Source organism: Silurus aristotelis (assembly GCF_946808225.1).
Source record: "Silurus aristotelis genome assembly, chromosome: 18".
NCBI lineage: Eukaryota > Metazoa > Chordata > Actinopteri > Siluriformes > Siluridae > Silurus > Silurus aristotelis.
Window position 1 is genome coordinate 7,727,087 of NC_139591.1, and position 26,151 is coordinate 7,753,237.

The window sequence follows — 26,151 nt, forward strand, 5'->3', positions numbered from 1 at the left end:
TCCACTGCTCTCACACACCTGAGTGAGCAAATCCTCATCACAGTGCTGATAGATCCACCCTGTTTGGCCTGAAGTATTGAGATGTATGAAATGTTTAAATTAGTAATGTGATGAAAATCAGAAATCTGGCCGTACCTGCCCGGCTTGTTGATGTACTTATGCAGTCGCGCCTTCACCTCGTCATACGTCAGGAAGGCCATGTAACCTGGGTGAGTCACTGCCAAGAAGTTCCAGTTCCTCAGAATTGATCCCCAGGGCTAGACAGAGAGAGAAAGAGAAAAAAACATAAGCACACACACACACAGAGAGAGAGAGAGAGAGAGAGAGAGAGAGAGAGAGAGAGAGAGAGAGAGAGAGAGAGAGAGAGAGAGAGAGAGAGAGAGAGAGAGAGAGAGAGAGAGAGAGAGAGAGAGAGAGAGAGAGAGAGAGAGAGAGAGAGAGAGAGAGAGAGAGAGAGAGAGAGAGAGAGGATGGGCGCCTGGCTGCCGTTTTGGTGCTGGAATCTGATGCCGAGTGACGTCCGAGTCCCTCAAGGTCACGTAAGCAGGGCAAAATTGGAATGGAGAAAGCCATATTTATTCAGAATATCTGAACCGTTTATCATTGAAGAGGGAGGCAGTAATGATCAGTCAGCACCACAGGCTCCTCGAACAGAACTCGCATAATGATCGCTGTTCTCCGCCACAGATCTCCAACAGTGCTGACTCATCATTTCCACACTATTCAGTATCCTGCTGCTTGCCGATCAATAAGGAACCATGAATCATTTATTTTAAAAAAATTAAATAAAAAAAATCTGCCACCGTTCATTTTAAGGTCCTCAAACCAGACTATCTTTCTACTCCAGGCTATAATTTCCATTTGACCTTAAACCATAGTGGAACTGAGATAAAAGCCAGGAAGCAAAAAACCTACTTAATTCTATGGTTTATATGAAGCTACAGAAGCATGCAAGTGGCGTTTGATGCCATTTTAAAGTAAAAAAAAAAGCAAGCTTTTTACTGTGGTGATTGATGCGCGTGCGAAACGTGATCTGCTGATATATTGTTACGGTGAGTGGCACGCAAATATCACAAAACAGTTATCGATTCATTTAGACTGAATTGTGCAGAATATGATCAGGTCTGACTACACGAACATTTATTGTCCATAAAAACAAATGGCAAAAAAAAATAATAATAATAATAATAATAATGAAACAGTATATTTTTATCTTTGAGTAACAAGAGTTTAATAGTGTTGAAAGTACCAGAAATATTCTCAGAAGACTGTATTGGATCTGTACATTATCGCAATATTAAGATGATATTTGTTCGCTTGAGCTGCGGAGTCAGCTGTTCGGCACAGTCGAGGTCATGTGAGGACGCAGAAACAGCTAGGAGCCCAATGTGGGTTATGTTAAGATCAACCTCTGTGAAAGCATGATGTGAGATTTCTAACACAACAGAAATCAATACCGTGTCGCAGATTCAATTTACAGGAACCCTCAGTCAAAGCATCTGAACTCTGACCACAACGTACGCATCGTCATTACCACAAAAAAAAGAGCCAAAAGCCCTGCCAGGGAGACAAACCGCTGCTTTCTGGGCTGAATAAAGTGTAAAAGGGGAATGAGTGCACTTTTTATTATCAAGTAATTTTGCCACACCATGGCTGGTGAATTCTTAAATCTGACTGGTCAAATGGCTTCGATGCCTTGAGAGCAGAACTGACTGCTGTGATGCAAATCACTGTTTATATTAATGGTCTTGTTCTTATATAATCTTCTATAGCAACAACGTACAGAGTGGTTTAATATTAACCATATTTATCATTTTTGGGAAGGAGTCTCCAGTGTCAGTGTTTTTTGTACAAGTTTGGAAACACTTTTTTTATATTGGTTTTTGAGGCACACGCATGTTCCTTTTGTTTATATGTTCTGTATCCAAATGTGATATTTTTGGCTCCAACAGAAGAATTCCGGTGGACAGCAACGTAATTCCTTACTGTAATTAAGTAGCTTTTACGCGTATCTGTACTTTACTGAAGTATTTCCATTTGATGAGACTTTTACTTCGACTTTATACATTTCCAAGTCAAATATCTTACTTTTTGCTACATTTAGCAAAATCAGTGGTTCCTTTTTATGTATGACTGAATAAAGGGGAATTATGCAAAAATGCTGTTTGTGGACTACAACCATAATTCCCTCCATGCTCATCTCTAAGTTGGAGGTTCTGGGACTCAGCCTGCTGCGACAGACCACAAAGCCATACGGGTGGGAAAACACACCTCATCTACCCTCATTCTCAGCACTGGAGCGCCCCAGGGTTGTGTTCTGAGCCCCCTGCTGTAATCGCTGTACACACATGACTGTGTGGCCACTTCCAACTCCAACACCATCATCAAGTTTGCTGACGACACTGTTGTGGTGGGTCTGATCTCCAACAACGATGAGGCGGCCTACCTACAGGAGATTAAAAACCTGGAGAGATAGTGCCAGGAGAACAATCTTCTCCTGAACATCAGCAAGACTGAGAAGTTGATGGTATGACTGCTCCTGCTTCGTGCTGAAGTCCACTAACCGCTAAACATCAACGGGACCCCAGTAAGGAGTGTGGACAGTTTACAGTATCTATATGTTCACATCACACAGGACCTGTCTTGGTCATCAACACCCTGGTAAAGAAGCCCCGGCAGCGTCTGTACCATCTGAGACGCTTAAGGGACTACCCTCTCTACCCTCTCAGGTGCTAAGGACCTTTTACACTTGCATCATTGAGAGCGGCCTGACTGGTAGCATCACTTCCTGGATCGAGAACAGCACCATGCAGGACAGGCGAGCCCTCCAGAGGGTGGTGCGGTCAGCTGAACGTACCATCCGCGCCAAGCTCCCTGACCTGCAGGACATGCACGCAGTGCAGGACCAGGGCCAGGAAGATTGTGAAGGACCTCATCCATCCCAACAATGGACTCTTTTCTCTCTTACATTCAGGGAAGCGATTCCGCTCCTCGAAAGCAAACACAGGGATAATGAGGAGGAGCTTCTTCCCGCATGCCAGATTTCTGCACAACTTTTTTGCACTTTTATATGACAACTTAACTCTGGACTGCACTTCAACTCTGAACTTGCACAGCACAGTCACTTTATACCACAACACACTGCACATGGACACTTTAAGGACAGTCACACACTAAATCACTTTCATTTGTACTCTGTCAATACTCATTCAGGTATATCCATATTTTTCTATAATTTATACTTTTTTATTTATCTACTTTATTTTGTTATCCTTATATTCTATTCCGTTCCTCACGCTTAAATTTTGGACAGTCATATAAAGCATTTCACTGCATGTCGTTCTCTATATGTATGTGACAAATACAATTTGAATTTGAACTTGATTTGAACTTGAAGCAAACAAAAAGCCTGTTTTGAACTAGTTTTGCACTATTTAGCACCAACACACAGTTCAGCATCGGTTTATAGCAAGCAGAACATTTTAAGAGTAATAAATTAAGTATTGTTTTGGAGCAGGGATGGTTGGAGACTTCCGGGTGAAAGGAATTCTGAACCAGCATATTTCAATGGCATGCAATTTTATATGGATGGTGGCTAATTGTGGATAAAAACAAAATAATGACGAGAGTCAGCTGGAGTGTTCTCTATGATGGAACAGCCTGCCCAGTCAGCGCACCTAATTCCTATTGAAGTGCTCTGGGATGAACTGGATCACAAAATCAGACAGAAATTTCTAACTAATGATCAAGTTTTAAAAGTGGATGCCAAGTGTGATTAATTGTTAGTTAAAAAAAAAATCCTCCCTTAGCATGAATACCAGCTTATCATCTGTACATTTGTATTTTTATTTGGTCGAATTAAATCTTTCATATGTTCAAAAATGACCTAGTTTTTTGCATAGAAACTAAAGGAACAAGCATGTGTCTCTCAAAAACCAGGTGTTTTCAGACTTTTCACAGGCACTGTAACAGAGGTGATTTCACAGGTTTTTGTGTATTTTTTATTTCTTTTAAAAAAAAAGGGGGTAAGAGGCTGGTGAAGATCTGTTTATAGCTGAAATAATGTACATAATCGCAGAAAACTGGCTCAAAACATGGAGCATAACCCATTAAAAATGTAAAGATTCTCTAATAAATATAAAATATAAAAAAAAAAAAATCCTTCATGATGTGCTGTTATTGGAAAAGAATCTAGCTTAGGGTGATGTAACATCATTTATCATTTACCAGTTTCCTACGACAGCATGTCCCATCACGTGTTACGGGTTCACAGGTAACCCGCGCAAATTGTTTTTACTGTAAAGATGATCACCGTATGTGTAACTCAGGGATTCCTCAGAACACCACCCCCAGAGGAGAAAGCGAGTGAGAAGAGGGGGCGAGGGAGAACATCGGAAGGTGCTCCCCACTTTTGGCGCTCCATTTTCCATCACCCGTGTCTGAAGCAGCTCTGTGGTCACCGACTCATACAGCGAAATACCACTGGGTTACGTGTTTTGATGGATTTGGAAATGTTCAGCAGCGTTTCACAAAGAAAGAGTGTCTTTTTTTTGTTTTGTTTTTTTAAACCACCCCGGTGAGGAGATTGAAAAGGGGAAAGAGAATGACAAAAAAGGGGAGGAGATCCCTTAGTTTCACTTTCACTATGACTGCGATTTTGCCCTGAGTCCCCCTGACATTTCAACTGACATTTAAATATTACCAAGAAATGATCTGCTCTTTGATATGAAAATATGATCCGGATATGTTCTAGTCCCTGCTACAAAAGAGACTTTGTTTGGGTGTCAAAAAGTATTGGTTAAGAAGAGTACCTGGAACAGACGGGTGAAAATGTCAAACTCGAACACCGAGATGTAGTCGTTGCAGGTGAGGTCGATGGTGGATTTTAGGGCCATGGCCTCCAGGCCTGAGCTGATGGGATGCATCTCGTGAAGGCACTGACGAAACACTTTCCATGGCACGATTGTCCTGTGCAACACACACACACACACACACACACAAACGTTTTTTTCAGAAACTACTGGATGTTTCACAGACAAACTAGGCAGCATTGCTTTACATTTTTTTCCAGCAAAAGGTCCTACTGTTCTAAAGAAGTAGTGCATTTTTAAATTTGGCATACACCTGATGCTGGAGCTCTGAAAGAGTGGATGATGGTCTGACATTTTTGCAGACATGTATCAAGAAAATGATCTAAAGAAAGAAAAAGAATGACCATAAAAGTGAGAATGTCATCGCCCCCTCACAAGCATCTCTCCCACACACTGAAGCTTTACCGCAGATGCTGTGTGCACAAAGGGAGGCATAGAATCTTAATACATTTATGCAAACGAACAGACACGCACACCAAAACAGGCAACGTGTGAGACTCTGCTATGACACATACACCAACCCATAGCGATCACAGAGAACAAATAAAGGTCAAAGCAACATTATCTGATGTTGACAGAGAGGACGTGACCGTCCATACAAAGTAATGCTGCAGGCATAGTGGCCAAGATAACTTTCAGCATGAACGGCTATTTTTGGGTAATGCAGCAAGAATGCAGACAAAGAATGCCTTCGAGTACAATATGTATTGAAATCCTCAGGATGCCCACCCACACCCACCCACCCATGCATGTTATATTATATATATATATATATATATATATATATATATATATATATATATATATATATATATATATATATATATATAACTATAACTATATAATATATATATATATATATATATATAATATAACACATACCATGCATGGGTGGGTGGGTGTGGGCATCCTGAGGATTTCAATACATATATACACATATATACACATACACATATATATATATATATACACATACATACATACATACACACACACACACACACACACACACACACACACACACACACACACACACACACATATATATATATATATATATATACACGCATATACACATACACACACACATACATATATACACCACATATACGACCATAGATAGATAGATGCTAATCCAGATGTGCTTTTAATCCGTAAAAATATTGTTTCAAATATTAAATATTCTGTATATAATGTTAACATATGAAAAGTTAATACAAAAAATAAATACTAAATAAAATGTTTATTATGCTAGTTAGGAATCATCAATATTATTATGATCATCTGGCATAACCAGCAGCCTGGATCATGTGACTACTGGGGTATAAAATATCTCTCATATATTTGTAAACTTTCATATTAATAACTGGACCATTTTTTTGCCAAATAAGATTGAATTTACAAAAAAAAAAAAAAAAAAAAAAAAAAATGGTTTAACTCCATCAATTGGGACAAACTGATTTCATTAGTAGAGTAGGTTAATAACAACTCCCTACACCTAACCACAATCTTAACCTCTGTAACTCGGTTCCTATTTTTGGTTCCTTTCTTTGTTCCCATTTTGTCGCCACATGATCCACAAGTCATGCACTCAGATCTTTTTTGTTGTTGAAGAAATTAGAACGCTGTATAGAGTTGAATATACCCTTGTTTATTGCCTTCACATATTTACTATTAAATCTGACTAGTAGCCATTGAATACCCAAACCCCTCTCTGAACACATCGCTCAGAGGTTTCAACTCACATAAACTCACTCAGTCAGTCTCCTATTGGCACTGGACACCTCTGACCTTATTACAAGCACGGAATAGCCCGTGTTCAGCAAAAGAAGCCGAGCAGATCTCTCTCTGCTTCTCTCCCAGCAGAAATCATTTCCTCTGCGAGACAGAAGCGGAATAGGCCACAGTCAGCAGTACGGGCAGAAATAGTGGAAGGATCTGAAAGTGCTGTGTATGTGAAGCTCGCAATTTCCCGCAGACGCGCACGCAGTTCTGTGAATGGATTAGACCCAGAGCAAAGGTGGAGAGTGAGGGGGGGGAAGGTGAGAAAAAAGATCAGAACAGGGCGTCTCGGATGTGTTGTATCCTGGGATGTGCTTGACTGTAAAATAAAATCCGTACAGCACATGTTAACTTAATGAAAACGAATATTTATCCTTACTGAACCCGAACCCGCTTGAAGTTATTCACAGAGCAGCTTGGTTAGGATTGAAACTTGGTTAAAACAAATAACAGTTCCACCACTCTTGCGTATGTAAGAAAATTGCAGACGCCCTGCCTATGATTCACAAACCCCACTTTGAGAAGTTTTCTACCTTATTCTACTATTTAAGAATCTTTCTCACCAGGGTACTGCATAAACATGTAGATTTGATGAAAGCTCCTTCTTTACTAAATCAGACAGAACAGCAATCTTTCCACAATAGGGGCTAATAACAGTCACATTTTCCAAGCACAGCTAAAAATGCAAGAAGTAGGCCTGGTTGGTGCGAACCGTGAATAAGAAATAGATCTAGCGTTTACTCATGACTTCCTCGTTGCTGTTCTGTTGTTAGGGTTAACATTAGTGTGTTGTGTGGAAACTCTGTGAGGATCTGAACTTGTCTGGTGCAAACGCGGCGACTATTTATATTTTGGCGATTTAGCAGACACCCTTATATGGAACTGCTTTGTCGTCCCGATCAAAAACACATTCTGGTGCCAGTTCAAAGTCGAGTCATGAGCCATGAGCTGAAGGACAAAATCAGTGAGCCGTCAAATGCTGACAATGAGATAAAAGAATGAAGGAGATTCTAAAACGGAGCGGGCGATAAGACAATCACTGTCAAATCGCTCCAAACAGACTCCTTCACTACGAGAGGGCTGTTTAACAAGTAACCATCACTGAAGTTATTATATAACAGGTGGAGGCCGAGCCAGTCGACACAAAGGACACACAGCAAACAAAACGAAGCCAAAAGGAGAGAATAGTGGGATTACAGTGGGTCTATTGTAGTATAATACACAGTGCAAAAAAAAAAAAAAAAAAAAAAAAAAAAAAAAAAAGAAAGAAGGAGAAGGAAAAACTTTTTGCGTTTCTATTCTCTAGTGACTAATGATGTGCAATGTTGCTTGACTCGGACGCAGCTGAAACTAAAATGTAATAAATAAGACAAAAAAAACCTTGTATTCCATTTTAAAAGTGTGATAATGAAAGATCGCATAACATCTATTCAGCTTATTATAACTACATAGAACAGGGCATTTATGTATAGAAGTAAAAATAAAAAATAAAAAATGCAAAAGCCAGATATCGAGATGAACTATCTTTAATTTAGACATTTTACAGCTTATAGTAGCTGCCTGTTGTTGAGTGCATGTGGGATTTCTCATTTAAACAGATACACTCATGCAGAGTTGTTTCTTTGTGTATAAAAAAATAAAATAAATAGAAATTAAAGTGTAAATTGTAAAAGCATCTAAAATAGAATTCATTTAATTCTGTATAATAATTAAATTATTTATATTTATTTATATATATATATATATATATATATATATGAATAAATTAAATATACAAACATAGTAAACAAGCATTTAAACGTAGTAAAGCCGCAGTAAATCACATTTGAAAACATAAGTTAACTGTTGCAGCAGGCAAATGCTATAAAAAGAAGCACAGCAAACTAACAGACTTGATAAAAATGTGATCGTTTACTGCTGCTGGTATTTGCTGCTTTTAGATTTAGAATCGAGCGAGCTGATTCGCGGCAGAACAGATCCGGTGCTACTGTCCTGAAGTTACAAACAAATAGTTTACAAAATAGCATTCATTAAATAGCATTCATTAAACTATACCATTTTTACATGATGAGGATTATACAGTTCTGCTTACTGTGCTGATGTTTTGCCTTCATTCATGACACCAGAGTGTTTTTATACCTGCTGCCGACTGACCCGTACTCTTCATTTCGCAAGTGGCTGTTATCTTACCGTCATGCTAACCTGTAACTTGAGCAGCCCAACTAATCAATAATGGCATTCGTTTACATCGTATTTCATTATCGATTAGTTGTTGCAGCCGCAGTGACCACTCAATCGGAAACTCTATCGAAACCCTCAAAATTGTGGTGTGGTGACTAAAGCAGAATTTAAACGCTTTTCACTGCTGCCAACATACCAGGTTTAAATAAGCAGATATTTAATAGGGTTTATTATATACATCTGAGGATGCGAGGAAGGGGTCACTGAAGAGATGAAGTTTCAGCATGTACTTATATACACGATCAGGCAGAACATTATGACCGGTAAAGTGAAAAACACTGATCATTTCTTTATCATGGCAGCTGATAGTGGGTGGGATCAAGTGAACATTCTGTCCTCAAACTTGATGTGTTAGTAGCAGGAAAAATGGGCAAGCGTAAGGAGTGAGTTTGAGGATGGCCAAATTGTGATGGCTAGAAGACTGGATCAGTGCATTTCAAAAACTGTAGCTCTTCCCTTTCTGCAGTGGTCAGTATCTGTCAAGAGTAGTCAAAGGACGGAACAGTGGTGAACCGGCGATTGTGTCCTGGGTGGCCGAGGCTTAATGATGCATTTGGGAAGCGAAGGCTGGTCCACGTGGTCCGATCCAACAAACGAGCTGAAGAAGTTAACGCTCGCAACTGGCAGCAAATTGGACCAACACAATAGTAGGCAGGTTGTCAAAGATTTATACCTGATTGGTGTATATTCTGTAGTAACATTATCGTTATTACTATACAGCAAAAGTAAATCGGTGCATTATTTTGATACGCCACTAGGGCTGTACTGTAACACTTGTGTAAATCTCCAAAATGTTAAAAATAATAATAAATTCCACTAGTGGCAAAGAAAATATACAAAGCAAGCAAAGGAATATGAAGCAAGAAAGACGATATGAAAAACAGAAGCCAGACAAAGAAAGAAATAGGGAAAGGGAGCAAGGAGAACAATAAAGTAATCAAGAATGACAAAGAAAACAAGAAGGCAATAATGACAAACAACTACGAAAAGAAAATCCTCTGGCAGATTTGCCTTTTCATAATTGATTAAGACACACTGTTACTCACTCAGTTTGCAGGAAGTGTGTGTGTGTATGAAAGAGTATGAATACACACTACAGACACACGCCTGACTCATCTTCTATGCTCTCAGATCTACCTCACAAGCAGCAGGTTAAAATTTTCCCTTCACTTGAACTAGAGACCCAAACCTGTTCCGGCATAACAATGCCCCTGTGCACAAAGCGTGCGATCTGTGAAGATCCGCTTTTCATGGGTTGGAGTGGAAAATCTTGAGTGGCCTGCTAAAGAGCTCCAACCTTAACCCTGTTTTATACCTTCAGGATGAATGCTGACTGAACCCCAGGCCTCCTCACCCTACATCAGAACCTAAATATACTAACACTGAATAAGCACAAATCTATATAAACACACTAAAATCTAGTGGAACACCTTCCCAGAAGAGTGGAGTCTGTTATGAGAGAAAAATTTGGATTAAATGTGAAAAAGGGTTATTCAAAGGGCACATGGGAATCTTATCGCCAGGTGTTCACAAACTTTTGCCCATGTGTATCATTTTTGGCATACTTAAAAGAGAAGAACAGCTGACACTGATATAGATCATAAAAGACAAACACAGTCAAATAGACAAAACAACACACACACACACACACACACACACACACACACACACACACACACACACACACACACACACACACACACACACACACACACACACACACACACACACACACACACACACACACACACACACACACACACACACACACACACACACACACAGGTTGTCAGATTGATCCAGACCATTATCTCTGCAGCTGTATGCAAAATCCAGGCACTGAATCAAAATCTTCAATCCTGTATGCCTGACCGGCCTCCTAACCTCAACTCATTCAGTCTCCCAGTGCTCACAGAGGGGGGAGAATCAAGGCCCAGTCTACAGATTTTAGACGTTTCAGTTTCATCATATGCAGACGTTCTGCTTGACTGAGCATAATTACATGGAAATCATGTGTCCCTCTGTCAGGTTTATAGTGTTCTTGCCTGACAGTGTCGGGCCCTAATCGCGTGACTGTGTGCTCGCTTTTTTTTTTAAACACGTGTTTCTGCTAAAGTTTCCACGATCTGTAAAGGAACTAAATAGTTCCAAATATCTCTTGCTGGGTGATGAATGTTTTATTTCTCATCGCACTGCGGGAAGCGGTGTATAAAATAACAGAAGTTACCCAAACTATGTGGTGCATCTGACATTTTGAAAACAGCAACACAACCAAGGTGAAGGACGATTGGAGAGCTTTGGATTGGTTGTGCGGCAAATTCTCGAATCTGATTGGGAAAATTAAGTCAAATTTAACAGATTTTGTTTTTCCATGATATGGTCAATCTTCCTGTGGAGACCAGATTTAGGAAATGAGTCTTCACTGCACTCAAATGCTAAAGCTGTTTCATTAAGTTTGCTACGACATAAGTCTATAATAAAGGATTTTTGAGTAACAAGCTGTGAATCTTTTAGACAAGCAGCATGTTACAATATGAAGGGCTGCGTATAGCTGCTATAATGCATATGATGACTAAAAAATAATGCAGGGATATAAGAAATATAAATACACTAGGGACTGTTTTAGAACAAAAACGTGTAAAATGTAAAGGAAAATGAATTGCAAATGTGCAAATCTCAAATCTGGATTTTATTCACAGAATAACATAGAAAATGTTTAAATTGAGGAAATGTACTATTGTGAGGGGAAAAAAATAAGGTAGTTTTGAATTTGACCCCAAAATCCCCACGTCCGAGCAGACACAGCAGTTAAGGGGCTCAATACTCAAATCAGTTTTGCGTCGCATCTCAAAAGATAGGACAACAAATGACTGGAAACGTGCACCAATCAGGCATAACACTATGTCCACCCCATTTTGCTGCCAAAGCAGTCCTGGCCCGTCCAGCATTAACAGCAAACTCGCTCAAATCCCTACGCTTGCCCATTTTCCTGCTTCAAACATCAACATTGAGGGTCAAAATGTTCAATTGCCACCTAATAATATCCCACCCACTAACAGGTGCCATGATGAAGAGATAATCGGTGTTATTCGCTTCACAAGTCATAATGTTGCTGAAAGTCAGGGGTGCGCTCACTTTTAGCATGCGAGCCACTTATAAAATGAGCAAGTCAAAATGATCTACCTACTACAAAAATGCATCTCTTTAATGTCATAAGATCTACCAACACCACCTTTGCGATCAACGATTCCGGCACCCCTGGCGTAAATGTTACCATATGGAAAAAGGTCATGAATCCCTGACCATAAGATTCCATGATTTTTGAACATCCCTTTAAACATTTAATCCTCATTTGCAGTCATAATATCCATTAGCATTCCAATTTATTCCAACAGTGTTCAGTAGGTTTGAGATCAGAGCTCTATAGCAGGCCACTCAAGATCTTCCACTCAAACCCATGTAAAGAATATCTTCATAAAACGTAAACTTTCTTTCGGCTTCTCCTATTAGGGGTCACCACAGCGGATCATCCGCATGTTTGATTTGGCACGTGTTTTTAGGCTGGATGCCCTTCCTAGCGCAACCCTCTACGTTTATCTGGATTTGGGACCGGCGTTAAGAGTGGCTGGGGTTGGTTCCCTGACCGGGGATCGAACCCGGGCAGCAGCGGTGAGAGCGCTGCATCCTAACCACTAGACCACCAGGGGACCCATGTAGCTGGTTTTGTGTACAGGAACATTATCATGCTGGAATGGGTCTTCTGGTTCAAGTGAAGAGAAAATGTAATGCTACAGCATCCGAAGACAAGACAAGTGTGTGCCTCTAATTTAGTTTCTGAATAAAATATATGGGGATCTGCTCAAATAAAGCGGTTACAACATGCAAAACAAATAAAATAAAAAAATAATATTATTTATATAGATTTTACATTAGTGAGGAATTAAATCTTACTTTTCACTGAAAAACCTCCTCCAGAACTCTGCAGCGTCAGCCTTGGTGATGCGAAAGGTGTCACCCTGAAACTGGCCTTCAGGGAAGATGGCCTTAATCTCTGCCAGCATGTGACTGAAGATGAGTGACAGCTTGGTGAGGTTCCGTCTAGACATAAAAAAAAAAAAGTAATTTGTTAGCAACGTTCAGTATTCCACACACACACACACACACACACACACACACACAGATGGGGATGCAAAATGAGGAATGGAACAGCTTGTCCTTGAACCTGTCATGCGAAGCCAACGCATGCCCTTTAAACAGGAGTGGAAATAATGCGCTAATAAGCTAAACTAGTGTGTGTCAGGCGTTTCAATAGTGACAATATAAACACCAACTCCCCCTTCATCCCATCCCAGTCATGAGCTCAGGCACAAATGAAAGGAAGAAGAGTGTATAGAGCATCACTAATTAGTGATCACGTGGCACTAATGTTTTTCACTTACGTGTCTGATGGATGTAGAGTATCTACATTCTGTCAACGATATTGAGAAATGCATCGTCATAAAAACCTCACAAAATAAACACTAATGCCATTACAGATGCCTGTTCTAGTTTGATGCATTGGTGCCATAAAGTGTTTTGTTTCTCTCAAACAATTATGGCGCAATAAAAGAAAAACGATTACGGCGATATCACGATATCCTGCAACGACAAAAATAAACAGCATGGGAAATATGTCACACCCGGTTTTAGTTTTTGAACAGAAAGAAATTATTTATCCAGTTTAAAACTGCACCCTTTTCTATTTTCTTTACTATAATTTGTATGGCCAATGGAACCAGTTAACACAGGACAGCGTTTCCAGCCACGCCCTCGAGTACAATCAGTTCCTGTTGTTCCAAAACGTACATCTGCAACCTTCAGCCCATTAAGTGATAAGCGGAAAAAAACAGCTTCAGTTCCTTATGGTGACGGACCCAATAAAATAGAATACAACAATAATAATAATAATAATAATAATAATAAAAACCCACACAGGGACCAGATCTACGATAAACCAACACTACCCTCTTCCCCACAAGCTGCTCCAATACACACTTAAGCTGCAGATGTTTCTCTCTTATTCACACACTCGCTTCTTAACACTATGAGGAGAAAAAAGAAAGCATAACAACAGGGTGTGACTGACACACACACACACACACACACGCTCGCACGCGCACGCGCACACGCACACACTCCGGGAGTTATAGGCAATATAAAAAGTATTTATTACATCACTAACACCACAGCCCTCAACTTTAGGAGTGCTTTGGTCCCTGTGGCATTTATAGCTCATAATGACACCATCAGCTCAGCAGCAACCCCTAATATTTCTCGCTGTGTTCCTCTCGGTTTCTGTGTGGCTGTCTTTTCCGATTGTCCGTCTGTTTTTCTCTCTTTAGATCTTTCTATGTGCATGTCTGCGCCTCTGTCTTTCCCCTTAATCCCTCCTCTATTCCACCCCCACCCCACCCACACCCACCCAGGTAACGCTCAATTAGGTAGAGTTATAATGCCTGGGGCGCAAAGCTGCTAGGAGCTGCACTGCACATGGCAGATAACTAGCCCCTTAGAGGGTTGGATACTTTGCGCACACACACACATTCAAAGTCAATTTGTGGAACAACCTTAATTCAAAGGCACCTGAGCATCCCAATTTCTCCCTACAATCCCATTCACTTTCCCTCGCTTTCCCTCACACACACGTTTTTGAATTTCTGGATTAGGTGCATGAACTTGTGTATTAATAAAAAGCCTTTATCTGAACCATCTGAAGTTCATCGTTTTTTTCAGCAGCAAATTTTGTGGCACCGTAAAAAAAAATAAAATCCTAGTTTATGGGAATAAAGCGCAGGGCGTGACGATGTTTAACTCCTTCAGGGTCGGTTTCTTTAATCATCATTCGTCTCTTGAGAAACAATATCTCATCGTGGAGTAGCACACAGAGGTTACCATCGTTCAGACATCAAAAAAAAATAGGCATTTTCCTCAAAGTCTGTCTGTTTTTTTGGGTTTTTGGGATTAAATTAAGTTTCCTACATAACCGCTGCATCGTCCGTTTACTAATTATTACTCCGTGTTGATGCGGAGTTCAATCGAAACCTAAAGTAGGATTTTACCAAATCTTCCACATCCGTTTTATGCAAAACAGCATAAACAGTTTCGCACAAACCGATTTTTCTCAATCTCATAGTGCTACGACTTTAGTCTCGTAATCTATGCTTTTTTTTTGTATTTAAAAATGCCACTAAAACGCTGTAGTAAATTTTTTCCCCCTTAAATCACAAAAAAAAGGCACATTTTCAGTTGTACAATTTTGTTTTGCGTTGTGGTGGTGGTGGAGTCACAGCAGCTGGCCTCTGTATCACTGTTGAGGGAGGTGGTAACTCAGTGGTTAAGGCATTGGACTTTGGAATAGTGGAAGGTCACAAGTTCAAATCCACCACCACCAAGCTGCCACTGTTGGGCCCTTAATCAATCCTCCCCTGCTCAGTTGTAAGTCGTCGTGGATAAGGGCGTCGCCGTGGATGAGGGCGTCAGCCAAACGCCATAAATGTAAATGTACTGTTTACTTAACCAAACAAAGCCAAAAAGATCCTGAACACATCACTTCACTTTACACCAGTATATCAGAAGAACTTAGCATTTACTTGATTTAAAACCTTTTTAAACGTATCAACAGAATAAAATATTTTCAAAGGGAGTATTACAGTAACAAAATGTGTCTAATGGACATTGGATTCTGACAAGATGCATATTTTCTCCGGATAATAAAAAAAAAGCTGGTTGGCTTTGAGTGTCATATGAGGCATCGTGTGTAAATAGCCGTATAGTACATTACTATACTACGCTAAATTGAACCCCCCAAGCTAGCAACATAAACAAAATACAACAGGGGATTCATGTTCATTATTATATTTAGAAAAGACCAGTTTTTATGCCGCTCGTATCATTTTATTTTGTCGTATTTATCCGCCACACCTTAAAGGCCGGTCCGTAAAAATATTGTCTGACATTAATCCAGTCCGTGTCGCAAAAAAGGGACCGCTGCCCTAAACGCCACGGCATTTCTCTCTATCTTTCCCCCTAGTCCGGTTTAAACTTAATGCTCAGTTCTCAACACGGTGTAGAGATCGAACCTCTTTAGACTCTGATCTAACAAACAAGACAATCAGCTTCGCATCCTGTACTCCAGATGCAGCTTCCCACAAACACTGAATCAACACTTTGGACATCCGGCCAAGCATTCGAAGACAGATTGAGGAACTGTCTATAGACAAACTCTGAGGTTTCAGCAGCTTGGGCTTTTATGTGAACAGCCTGCTAAAATACGCAAGCAAAAGATGGACGAGGTTCAAGAAGACCTTTTAGCTTTGTGCAAAAAAACAACAAAAAAAAACAAACAGGCATCTCCTTAAAGAAAATTCGGTGATGACGGCCATCGTGTAGTCACGATCACACTTACTCACCCTCCCTCTGTCCGGTCTGTACAGGAGAGATAGCATGAGCTCTGATGCAAACAGGCATGATCCAACAAAACCCACATTATTGAATACACGGTCACGCTAATTGGGGCGCCAGGGAAGCTAATGCGTGAATTTCATTTCTTTTGAATCAGTGCTTTTATGACAGCACTCTAACCTTTATCATTTCACACACACACACACACACACTATATTATACTATATAATCCTATAAACCTGACATGGACTGATAATATGTAAAGGTTGCTTCAAAGACATGGTGTGTGTATATATAATATATTCTATACACACACACACACAAATCCTGCTAAGCCTAAAGGAGAAGTTGCATTAAAACCAAAACAATAAATGCAGTACACAACCATATACCCTATATTCTGCCTGCCACACAGACACGCACCTGCTCTCTCTCACACACACACACACACACACACACACACACACACACACACACACACACACACACACACACACACACACACACACACACACACACACACACACACACCATTCTGATGAAGAATTCCATTGCTTTTGCAATTTGATCTCAAAAGAAGCAGTTGTATTGTAATTCTGAACACGTCAAAAGTCCAGGGTCTGCATGAACGCAAGTTCTAACGTAAATAATTCATTCCGTCAGAGATTGAACTGTTTCAGAGGAACTTGTACCTACGCACTGCCAACTCAAATAAACACAGATAAAAGTAAACAAGGAAGTACTTCAGTTCCTGCTTGATCATGTGTAAATACCACACAAGAAAAGTACAAAAATACATGGATTTCATTTAGGGCTGCGGCTATTTTAGAAGTCGAACATTCTTTCGATTATTCCGTCGATTAATCGAGTAATCGGATAAGACGTCGTTTTTGTTTATTAAAGCGCAATAAAAAAAGTAGACGAGCAAATAAGGCAGGTCTCTTAAAATTAACTAGTTTGTTTCCTTTTTTAGAAAAAGTTCATTTTATTGCTGAAATAGCATACTGAAAACTAAACCCATTCAGTGCATTTAACTGCCATATCAAAATCCAAATATATACATAAATATACATTTTATATAAATTTTTTTAAAAATTTCAAATTACTTAAAAAAATAAATAAAATAAATAAATAAAAAAAAATACAAAGATTGATGTATTGTACAGTGTTTGCGCGTCAGTAATAATGATCCGTGGGGAAACACAATGCCCCATCTGTAGTATAATGGTCTGAACGAATGTCTATTTGAATTACTCAAGGATTCGTTTCAACCCTTATTTCTTTGCACTGATCAGGGGTTAATAATATTACTAATGCAAAATTTAAAAAAAAAATATTCCCTTTCATTCATCAATTATCACTGACATACACCGATCAGGCATAACATTATAACATTATGGTTGGTGAAGTGAATAACACTGATTATCTCTTTATAATGGCACCTCTTAGTGGGTGGGATATTGGTGTAAAAAGCAGGAAATTTTGGTGAGCATAAGGATTTGAGAAAGTTTGACGAGGGCCAAATTGTGATGGCGAGACGTTTGAACCTCTTGTGGGGGGTTCCCGCTCTGCAGTGGTCAGTATTTATCAAAAGTGGTTCAAGGAAGTTACAGTGGTAAACGAGCAACAGGGTCATGGGCAGGCAAGGCTCACTGAAGCACGTGGGGAGCGAAGCTTCCAACAGACGAACTTTTGTACCTTAAATTGCTGAAGAGGTTAATAGTGTTAATGCTTTAAGAGTTTTGGCAGCAAAAGGGGGGCCGACACAATATTAGGCAGGTGGTCATAATGTTATGCCTGATCGGTGGCCTAAAAATATGCCTGGCCGATGAATGACGTATCATTCTGGATTTGCACTGTTTGGTCTGGCATGCTTTTCTGCTCACCACAGTTGTCAGCAGTAACTATTTGAGTTACTCCAGTCTTGTCAGCTTGACTTAAATCTGCCCCATTTTCCTCTGCCTTCCATACACTTCTGCATCTCATTGGATGTGTTCTGTGTTTAAACTCTAGACTTCTGAGAGTAAAACAAAAATCCAGGAGAGCAACAGTTTCTGAAAAACTCAAACTAGCCTATCTGGCACCAGCAACCCATTCCATGATTAAAGTCACTTAGATCACATTTTCCCCTAATTTGAAGTGAACATTAGTTGGAGCTCCCGCATTTCTTCCGAATAATATTACGCATGCAGTTCGTCTGGCATGAATGTTGAGCAAACAGGATTTTCTTTCCCTTTATTTTTCTGTTCGGTTCATGGAAACCCCTTGGCATTCTTGGTGGTGGTAATCTCGAGCGCTACGAGGAGGTCAATACACAATCAATTTCAGCACAATTCAGTGCTCTGGTTTCTTAAAATCTTCTTAATCTTTTGAATTACTCCCCCCCCCCCCCCCCCCCCAAGGTCAAGACTGTGCCATGTGCCTAAACAGATGCACCACTCACACAGTATAACATGACTCAGCAGGCCTAGACTGCATGTGTGTGTGTGTGTTCATGATCTGTACCGTGCATGCTGGGTGGTCGGAAGAAATGTGAAGGGATGGATGTGACTCAGTGCTCATTCAGCAACAGGTGACCACTCACTTCTGTTCCGGTGCGATCATGTGACCGTCCATTTGTTCCTCCTCGTTAAACTCTGTTTAGGGTCATAATAGATTCTAGAAAGGAACGCAGGTATGGAGTATAGGCGCAAGGTAACATGCAAAGCACACGCCCATTCGCACCTGGAGAAGATTTAGTGTGCTTTTTGAAAATCCCATCCCACCTTTATCCCCATTTGCTGTTATAATAACCTTTATTCTTATGGGATGAAGATTTTGGATTGTTCTTGTGGAGGTTTGTGGCCGTTATTAAAGTCAGATTCGGGAGGTCTAGTAGATGAATCTAGTTTGCGTAGCATCGGTTTTATCGTCGTCCTCGTTAGCATATCACGATAATGGAAATCTACTTGAACTCTGTATAAAACATGACAAATGGCAAATTGTGCTCTCGGGGGAGGGGCCAGACGTCGCTATGCGCCGGCCAGCGGAACGGGCAAAAATAGCCATCATTCATTGTTATTATCATCATCAGTGAAGGCAGAAGTACGAGAGTGTTGTGCTGAAACATGGGTAATTTTGCTGTAATGGCTGATCAGAGCAAAGTACAGGGTTAAGGTGTCCTTTCTTCTCATCTCCAGATGAAATGGAGACTTCATGAAATGACGCTGCACTGCCTGGATTTTCCCACCATCAATTACGTGGTTTTATTCGCCTCCAACATCCAATATCCATTCATCTCTATAACGCAGACGTTCACTCACTCACACACACACACACACTCACACACATATATAGACATGTTAGAGAGCTGGGACGTGGTTCGTCTTTAGTCGCTGCCACGTGGCTCCTGTGTGCTCTTGGCAAATTACACGTAGCGCCCTCTAGGTTTGCATACAAACACACACACACACACACACACACACACACACACACACACACACGTCAATTATTCCAGCTCACGCTGCCAATATTAAACTACAGAAGAGTAACAACCCTGCAACACATGATCCACAAATGACACATCAAGTATGTCCCTGTATTAACACCAATAAAGCATGAATGTATGTAGCTGTTAATCAGATAAACCACAAGTTAGCTCCAAGCCAAAATGACATCTGTGTGCACCTCAAATAAAACGCCAGTGTGGCATGTGGCAGAGTATCACTGTGCCAGCACAAAAAAAAAAAAAATCTCTAGCTGTGAAATCGGAATTGGCACCAGTTTCCTCGTGAATGGAGGAGGTCTGAGTGAAACATTACAGAACACACTTGTTAAAATAAAAGTTTCAGAAATTTGGCTGAAAAAAAAATCTAAATCATCATATCAAAAACTCACTAGAATATTTATTATGGTCTAATACTAGGAAGATTAAATTACATTTACTTAACAAACATATATATAAAAAACGCTTGCTTATGCCAGAAGTTACTATTAAAGGAGTAACTATGATGCTTATGAAGTTCATCACAGGTCTGTTGTGGTGTTTGTGGGTAAATAAGAGAGACATAGAAGCAACATGATTGGCTCGGGTACAAAATGCTGCGATGACTAGAGTCGCTGAACTAAAGCCCGTTTTTCTGCCATATGTTGTAGTTCGGCTACGCATCCTCAAAGACAAGATTTTCCACCCATACCTGGTTCTTCCCCCAAACTGTTACCACAATGTTTGAAGCACAAACTAGCACAGGAAGATATGGTTTACATGGGCTGGAGTGGAAGATCTTGAGTGGCCTGCTATAGAGCTCTGACCTCAACCCTATTGAACACTGTTGGGATGAATTGGAACGCTGACTGCACCCCAGGTTTCTTCACCTCACCTACATCAGTACATGACTGTACTACTGGCTGAAGGAGCCCAAATCTGTGTTCATTCAAGTGCACTCCAAAAATCTAGTGGAACATCTTTCCAGAAGAGTGGAGGTTATTACAGCAGCAAATGGAGACTAAATATGGAATGGGATGTTTTAAAAAAAAAAAAAAGCACACAAATCGAATGGTCTGGTGTCCACAAACTTTTGTGCGTACAGTATACTTTTCTGGGAACATGTCTAAATTGTGCGCCACCATTTGGAGACCCCTGGAATAGCACATTCAATAAGAAAGATACGATACTGAAATTCCCTCTCACACACACACACATCTTTTACGCATCAAAACGCTCAAATCCTCACATTCTCAAATGTGTTGTAGAACATTTTCATTTTTACAATCAAATCATTTCCATGCCTCGTAACTCTATCTCCCCGTTGCAGAGCCAGGAGCAGCCGCCTGGCTGATGGCGACTTTCCGAGCCACGAAAAAAAAAAGTGGATGCTGGATTGTGCAAGCGTGTGGCTGCTGGACTGAATTCAGCGCGATACTCTGGTTTCAGTCTCGCTGCAGTATATGCTGCATGTCCCAGCAGAGAGCAACCATTGATTTGATTAATAGCTGGACCATTTAGCCACAAAGACCTGGAGAGAGACAGAGGGAGAGTGAACCAGAGAGAAACAGTCTCTTATCCAGACACATAGCCCACCATTATGATACATATACACCGCTGCATGTGACATCTGGCAGCATAAAGTCTCTCCAAACCTGTTTTTCTTATTGGATTTTGTTTCTTTGTGTGGAATTTGGTACAAAAGACCATAAAAAAAAAAAAAAACAGCCAACGACAAAACCATATGCGGCCCTGCTAACACGCATTAATGCCAATATAAGCGCCAAGTTTTCTCTGAATAACTTTAAAAACGGCAGAGATCTTATAACAATCCATTTATCGCATTTTGTGTTAAAAACAGCTTTCAATAAGAAAACTATCAAGGGGGAAAGAAAAGGAAAAAAAAAAAAAAAAAAAAAAAGCACAGATCTTTTTACCCACAATTCTCAAAATGGTGTGTGCGCCACCTGTTTACAGAGTCTAACGGACTGTGCGCATTGTTTCCTGTACACCTGTGCTTGATCATTCTGCCAATTCTCTCCAAATGTAACTAACATTCGCCTAAAACACACACAGACACACCAATAATGTACACAAACACCATCATAAAGATTCTCTCAACACTAGTATTATAGTGGTTGTGTGCCAAAGAAAGTACAGTACTGCTGTAGATGATGTGGCAGGAAACAAGCACAAGGTATATCTGCTGATAAAAAATAAATAAAAAAGGGACGGATTCGTCCCTTAAATTAAATTACGCTACTCACAAATTGCCTAAAAAACAAGGAGATAGTAGACTTGAACGAAATGGAAATTTTCCAATTCATCTGCTCTCCTTTTTCATTTGGAACAGACCAAAGTAATCATACGGTCGCAAAAACGGGCAAATAATAATTCAAATTATTTCCTTACACACCGTCGATTTGCAAAAGACTGAACTCATTTCCATATTTCGCTAATAGAACAGATGGCTTCGCCGACGTCCTCTTCGTTTGGTTTCTATCCAAAATTATCTGCAGGGACATTAGGTTCTAAAATGCTGATCAGATGACGGTGTGTACAGTTTCGCACAGGGTTATGTATTACAGATTCAGTCCAAAAATTCACTACACAGTAGCAGGTAGTTCAATAGATTACTAGATGAGAACTTCAACTCAAAAAAAAAAAAAAAACACATGTGTTTTATTGAGCCTGCAGAACCTGAAGTATGAGAAGTGAAAGTGGAACAAAGTGTATGTCCTCATACCTAATTATGTCTCATGCTTTATAAAGCGGATTTTCTTTTGTTTAATAAATTGTTGAAAAGTCAATTGTTCCATTAAACGATTGTTACGAACGTTCTCTTGTGCACAGCATGTTGAAATGAGAGCCCCCCCCAGAGTTTCAGAACTTCCCTAGAATGTGAGTAGGATTAATCCAATCCTTTAAAATATTTCATGTCTAGACAATGCTACTTTAATTTTTTTTTTCGTACACTCCTAAAATCCATCAGAGAATCCCAGATTGCAATCTGATTGCTTTTCTTGTATAAAGACTGATATTTACATTTATTTGGATGCCGACACTGTTATCCAAAAAGACTTCTATTTTAAACAACTAAGCAGTTGAGGGTTAGGGGCCTGGTTTAGGGGGGCAGGAGGCAGCTTGGTGGTGAACTCAGATTCTTTCATTTAGAAATCCAATGTCATAACCACTGAGCTACCACATGATGAGCTTGAAGTTTTTCCTTCATTTGTCGCCTGTAACTGGTTTAACGTTGTCAGGGTCACAGAGGATCCATGGTAGTAGTAAAAATGGTGGTAGTAGTAGTAGTATAGATTTAATGCCATGCAAGCATCAGAGGCTATTGTCTTGGTAAAAAAAATAGTTATTGTAGATGTTTTACATTAATGTAACTTAAAAGTACTTTAATTCCAGGATCACTGCGGGCGACAAAGTTATTCAAGAGGTTGTTTGAAGCAGTAAACAGGCTCATGTTGCATTGATATCTGAGGGTGTTCAAAACCAAAAAAAAACATGGCAGTATCATGCCTCTGAATTGTCACACAAGGGATTATTCAGTATCAGCCAACAGATACACAACTCAAGGAATGTGTGCAATGTGTGCAATTAAAATTCTAACAGAAGCAGGTAAAGAGAGAAGTCTAAACATGTCCAGACTCTTTCTTATATGTTTTGGAAGTGCTAACAGGCTGTTAAACTCCGTGAGCAGTTACTATACATTTAAAAGGAAAATGTGCTGAAGTATGTTAACCTCTATAACTATAAAGTATACAGGATACGCATTTGTAGGGGTTTTTTTAGGTTAATTGAAAAACAGATATGCATCACCCCAAGGTAACATGAGGTCATCAGTGTTTGCTGTGCTGTTGTGCGGTTTCCTCCTTCATTAGCATGCTCCCAGGGGGAAGTGGCCCACCAGGGCAGGGGTGGGACTCCTCAGTAAAACACCTGGCAGACGCCAACACTCTGTTAGCCAAGCTGTCTGTGTGTGTGTGTGTGTGTGTGTGTGTGTGTGTGTGTGTGGCCAGTAAGGGTGTCAGCCAGACTGTTCCACCTCATAGTGAGCCAGTTGATGTACTGAAACACACACACACACACACACACACACACACACACTAAAAAAAGACTGATTACTGGCTGTAGCACACGTCAGGGCCACAACACAAATGAGGTTTACCAAGTACCCCCTACAGGCAGTAGTCTCTCACACACACACACACACACACACACACACACACACACACACACACACACACACACACACACACACACACACACACACACACACACACACACACACACACACACACTATAAAACCACTGAATATGATCAGAGGAGATAAATTGAATAGCTTTTCCATTACAGTGGTGGAAGGACACATGGCGCACACACACACAAACGTATGCATGCATGCGCATATACACAAACACACACACACCTCCCGTGCCAGCTAAACCTTGATGCACTCATTTACCAAAGACCAAGCGAGAAGGATGAAACACTCTGTCTATATCTCTATCACAGACACACAACAGCATATTATTAAGCCTGACTTGAACAAGATGTATTGTTCTCTAGCGAGATTTAATTCTGGCCTAATTTTGACAAACACGCTGACAAATGAATCACACTGTCAGATTCCTGCGTGTCTGATGGTCCATTCTGACAAACAACTGTTGCATACACAATAAACCTGCGTGACGAATGAACATGACTGTGTACAAGAACGCGAATTGTACGCAGTTTTTACAAACAAGCTGGTTATTTAAAAAGCAGCACAATGCTCTTTCATCTAAGAAAGTCTTTCAGCTATATATATATATATATATAAAGAAAAACAGCACACCCTGGACTTGTGTCAGTCTTTACAAACTGAATGACTTTCTGTTTGAAGTTTTGTTGGTTTTAAGTTAAGAAGCAGGAACTTGAACCACAGCTAAATTAGGCAAAAGTATTCTGTAGAGGAAGATGTTGACTTATTTAACTGTATTGTGTAGGCAACATAGAAAGAATAGTTCACCATATATTTCAACTTTCTCCTCAATAAAAATAATGCATAGTCCAAATGACATGTATGTCAGTGAAAGAAACCATTTTTTATCATTAATTAATAATCACAGACTACATAAAAAGGTTTGTGGACACCTGACCATAAGATACTATGTGCTTACACCTGGGAAGATGTTTCACTAGATTCTGACTGAGAGTTCCAATTTATACCAAAGGTGTTGACTGGGGTTGAGGTCAGAGCTCTGTAGCAGACCGTTTGGAATCTTTCACTTCAACCCACGTGTCTTTTCACGGAGCTGGATTTGTGCACAGGGGCGTCGTCATGCTATACCGGTTTGGGTTTCGAAGTGTAATTAAAGGGAAAATTGAATGCTACCACATTTCCAACTTTGTGGTCACAGTTTGAGGAAGAACCACAGATGGTTAGGTGTTCCAATGCTTTTGGCCAAACAGTGCCATTTCCTCATTACAAACTAAGAGGTGTCAACGTTTATAAAGAGCTTATAAAAGGGAAAGAAAACAAAGCTGAGGAAAAAAAGCAGACTGGTGGCTTTGAAGACAGAAGATGTCTTTAAACCTTATCTGTCTCTATCCATTTTATCTACGCTAGCACTTCCTAGTGTTGGTCTGCGGCAAAGAGGTTCTTTGGCACAGAGTCTTTGATCAAAGATACCCCTACATGCTCGTCATTAGATCGGAAAGTCGAACCAACAAGAGTGACAGAGCATAAACACATTTGCAGATTGGACGACGTATGGAAATGAATTCATTCAAATGATTTTTTTAGATCCACAGCAAAGAATTTATCCTGCAAATCCCTTCAGAGCAACCAGTTGCTGCCCGATGGTTGATTTTCTAATTGTTGTATTTTTACACTTGATGAAAAAAGAAAAAAAAAAAAATAGGTCTGCCGATTAAGCTTTAAATGCTATTTGTAGATGAAGAGAAAGCAGCTGAATAACCGAGATAACAATAACATTGGCTGGTAATTACTGTCAAATTCGTAAACATGAGCACAAGATGGAGAATCTCAGGCCTGTAACGTGGCAGTAACAGGTCTGTGGAGAGATCTCTCCGGATTCCCTGCAGCGCTCGCGAAGAGAAAGGTGTGAATCCAAGTTGCCCAGCAATCACAGCAATTAAGACAACGATACCAGCGGGTATATTTAACCCATGTGGACACACACACAAACACACATGCCAACTTTTTGTTTTACTATTAATGTAAAGACTTTTGCTTTGTTTTCATTAATTTCTTTAGTCTTAAATTAGTTTTTCTATGTTGAATGAAAGCTGCAGATTTCAGAAAGCAGTCAACCCCATGAAAACCAGAGTTCAAA

General features: G+C 40.1%; 1 protein-coding gene across 2 annotated transcripts in view; it reads right to left on the bottom strand.

Moving 5' to 3' along the window:
• The window catches only part of cblb (Cbl proto-oncogene B, E3 ubiquitin protein ligase), an 85,516-nt gene that overhangs the window by 29,100 nt on the left and 30,265 nt on the right, over window positions 1-26,151 (bottom strand). For both annotated transcript variants that reach the window (XM_083567569.1, XM_083567570.1), the window contains exons 4-6: window positions 12,846-12,992; window positions 4,812-4,968; window positions 136-257 (exon numbers count right to left, since the gene is read on the bottom strand). In XM_083567569.1, coding sequence (XP_083423695.1) covers window positions 136-257; window positions 4,812-4,968; window positions 12,846-12,992 — 426 coding nt within the window. The remainder of the gene's footprint in view (window positions 1-135; window positions 258-4,811; window positions 4,969-12,845; window positions 12,993-26,151) is intronic.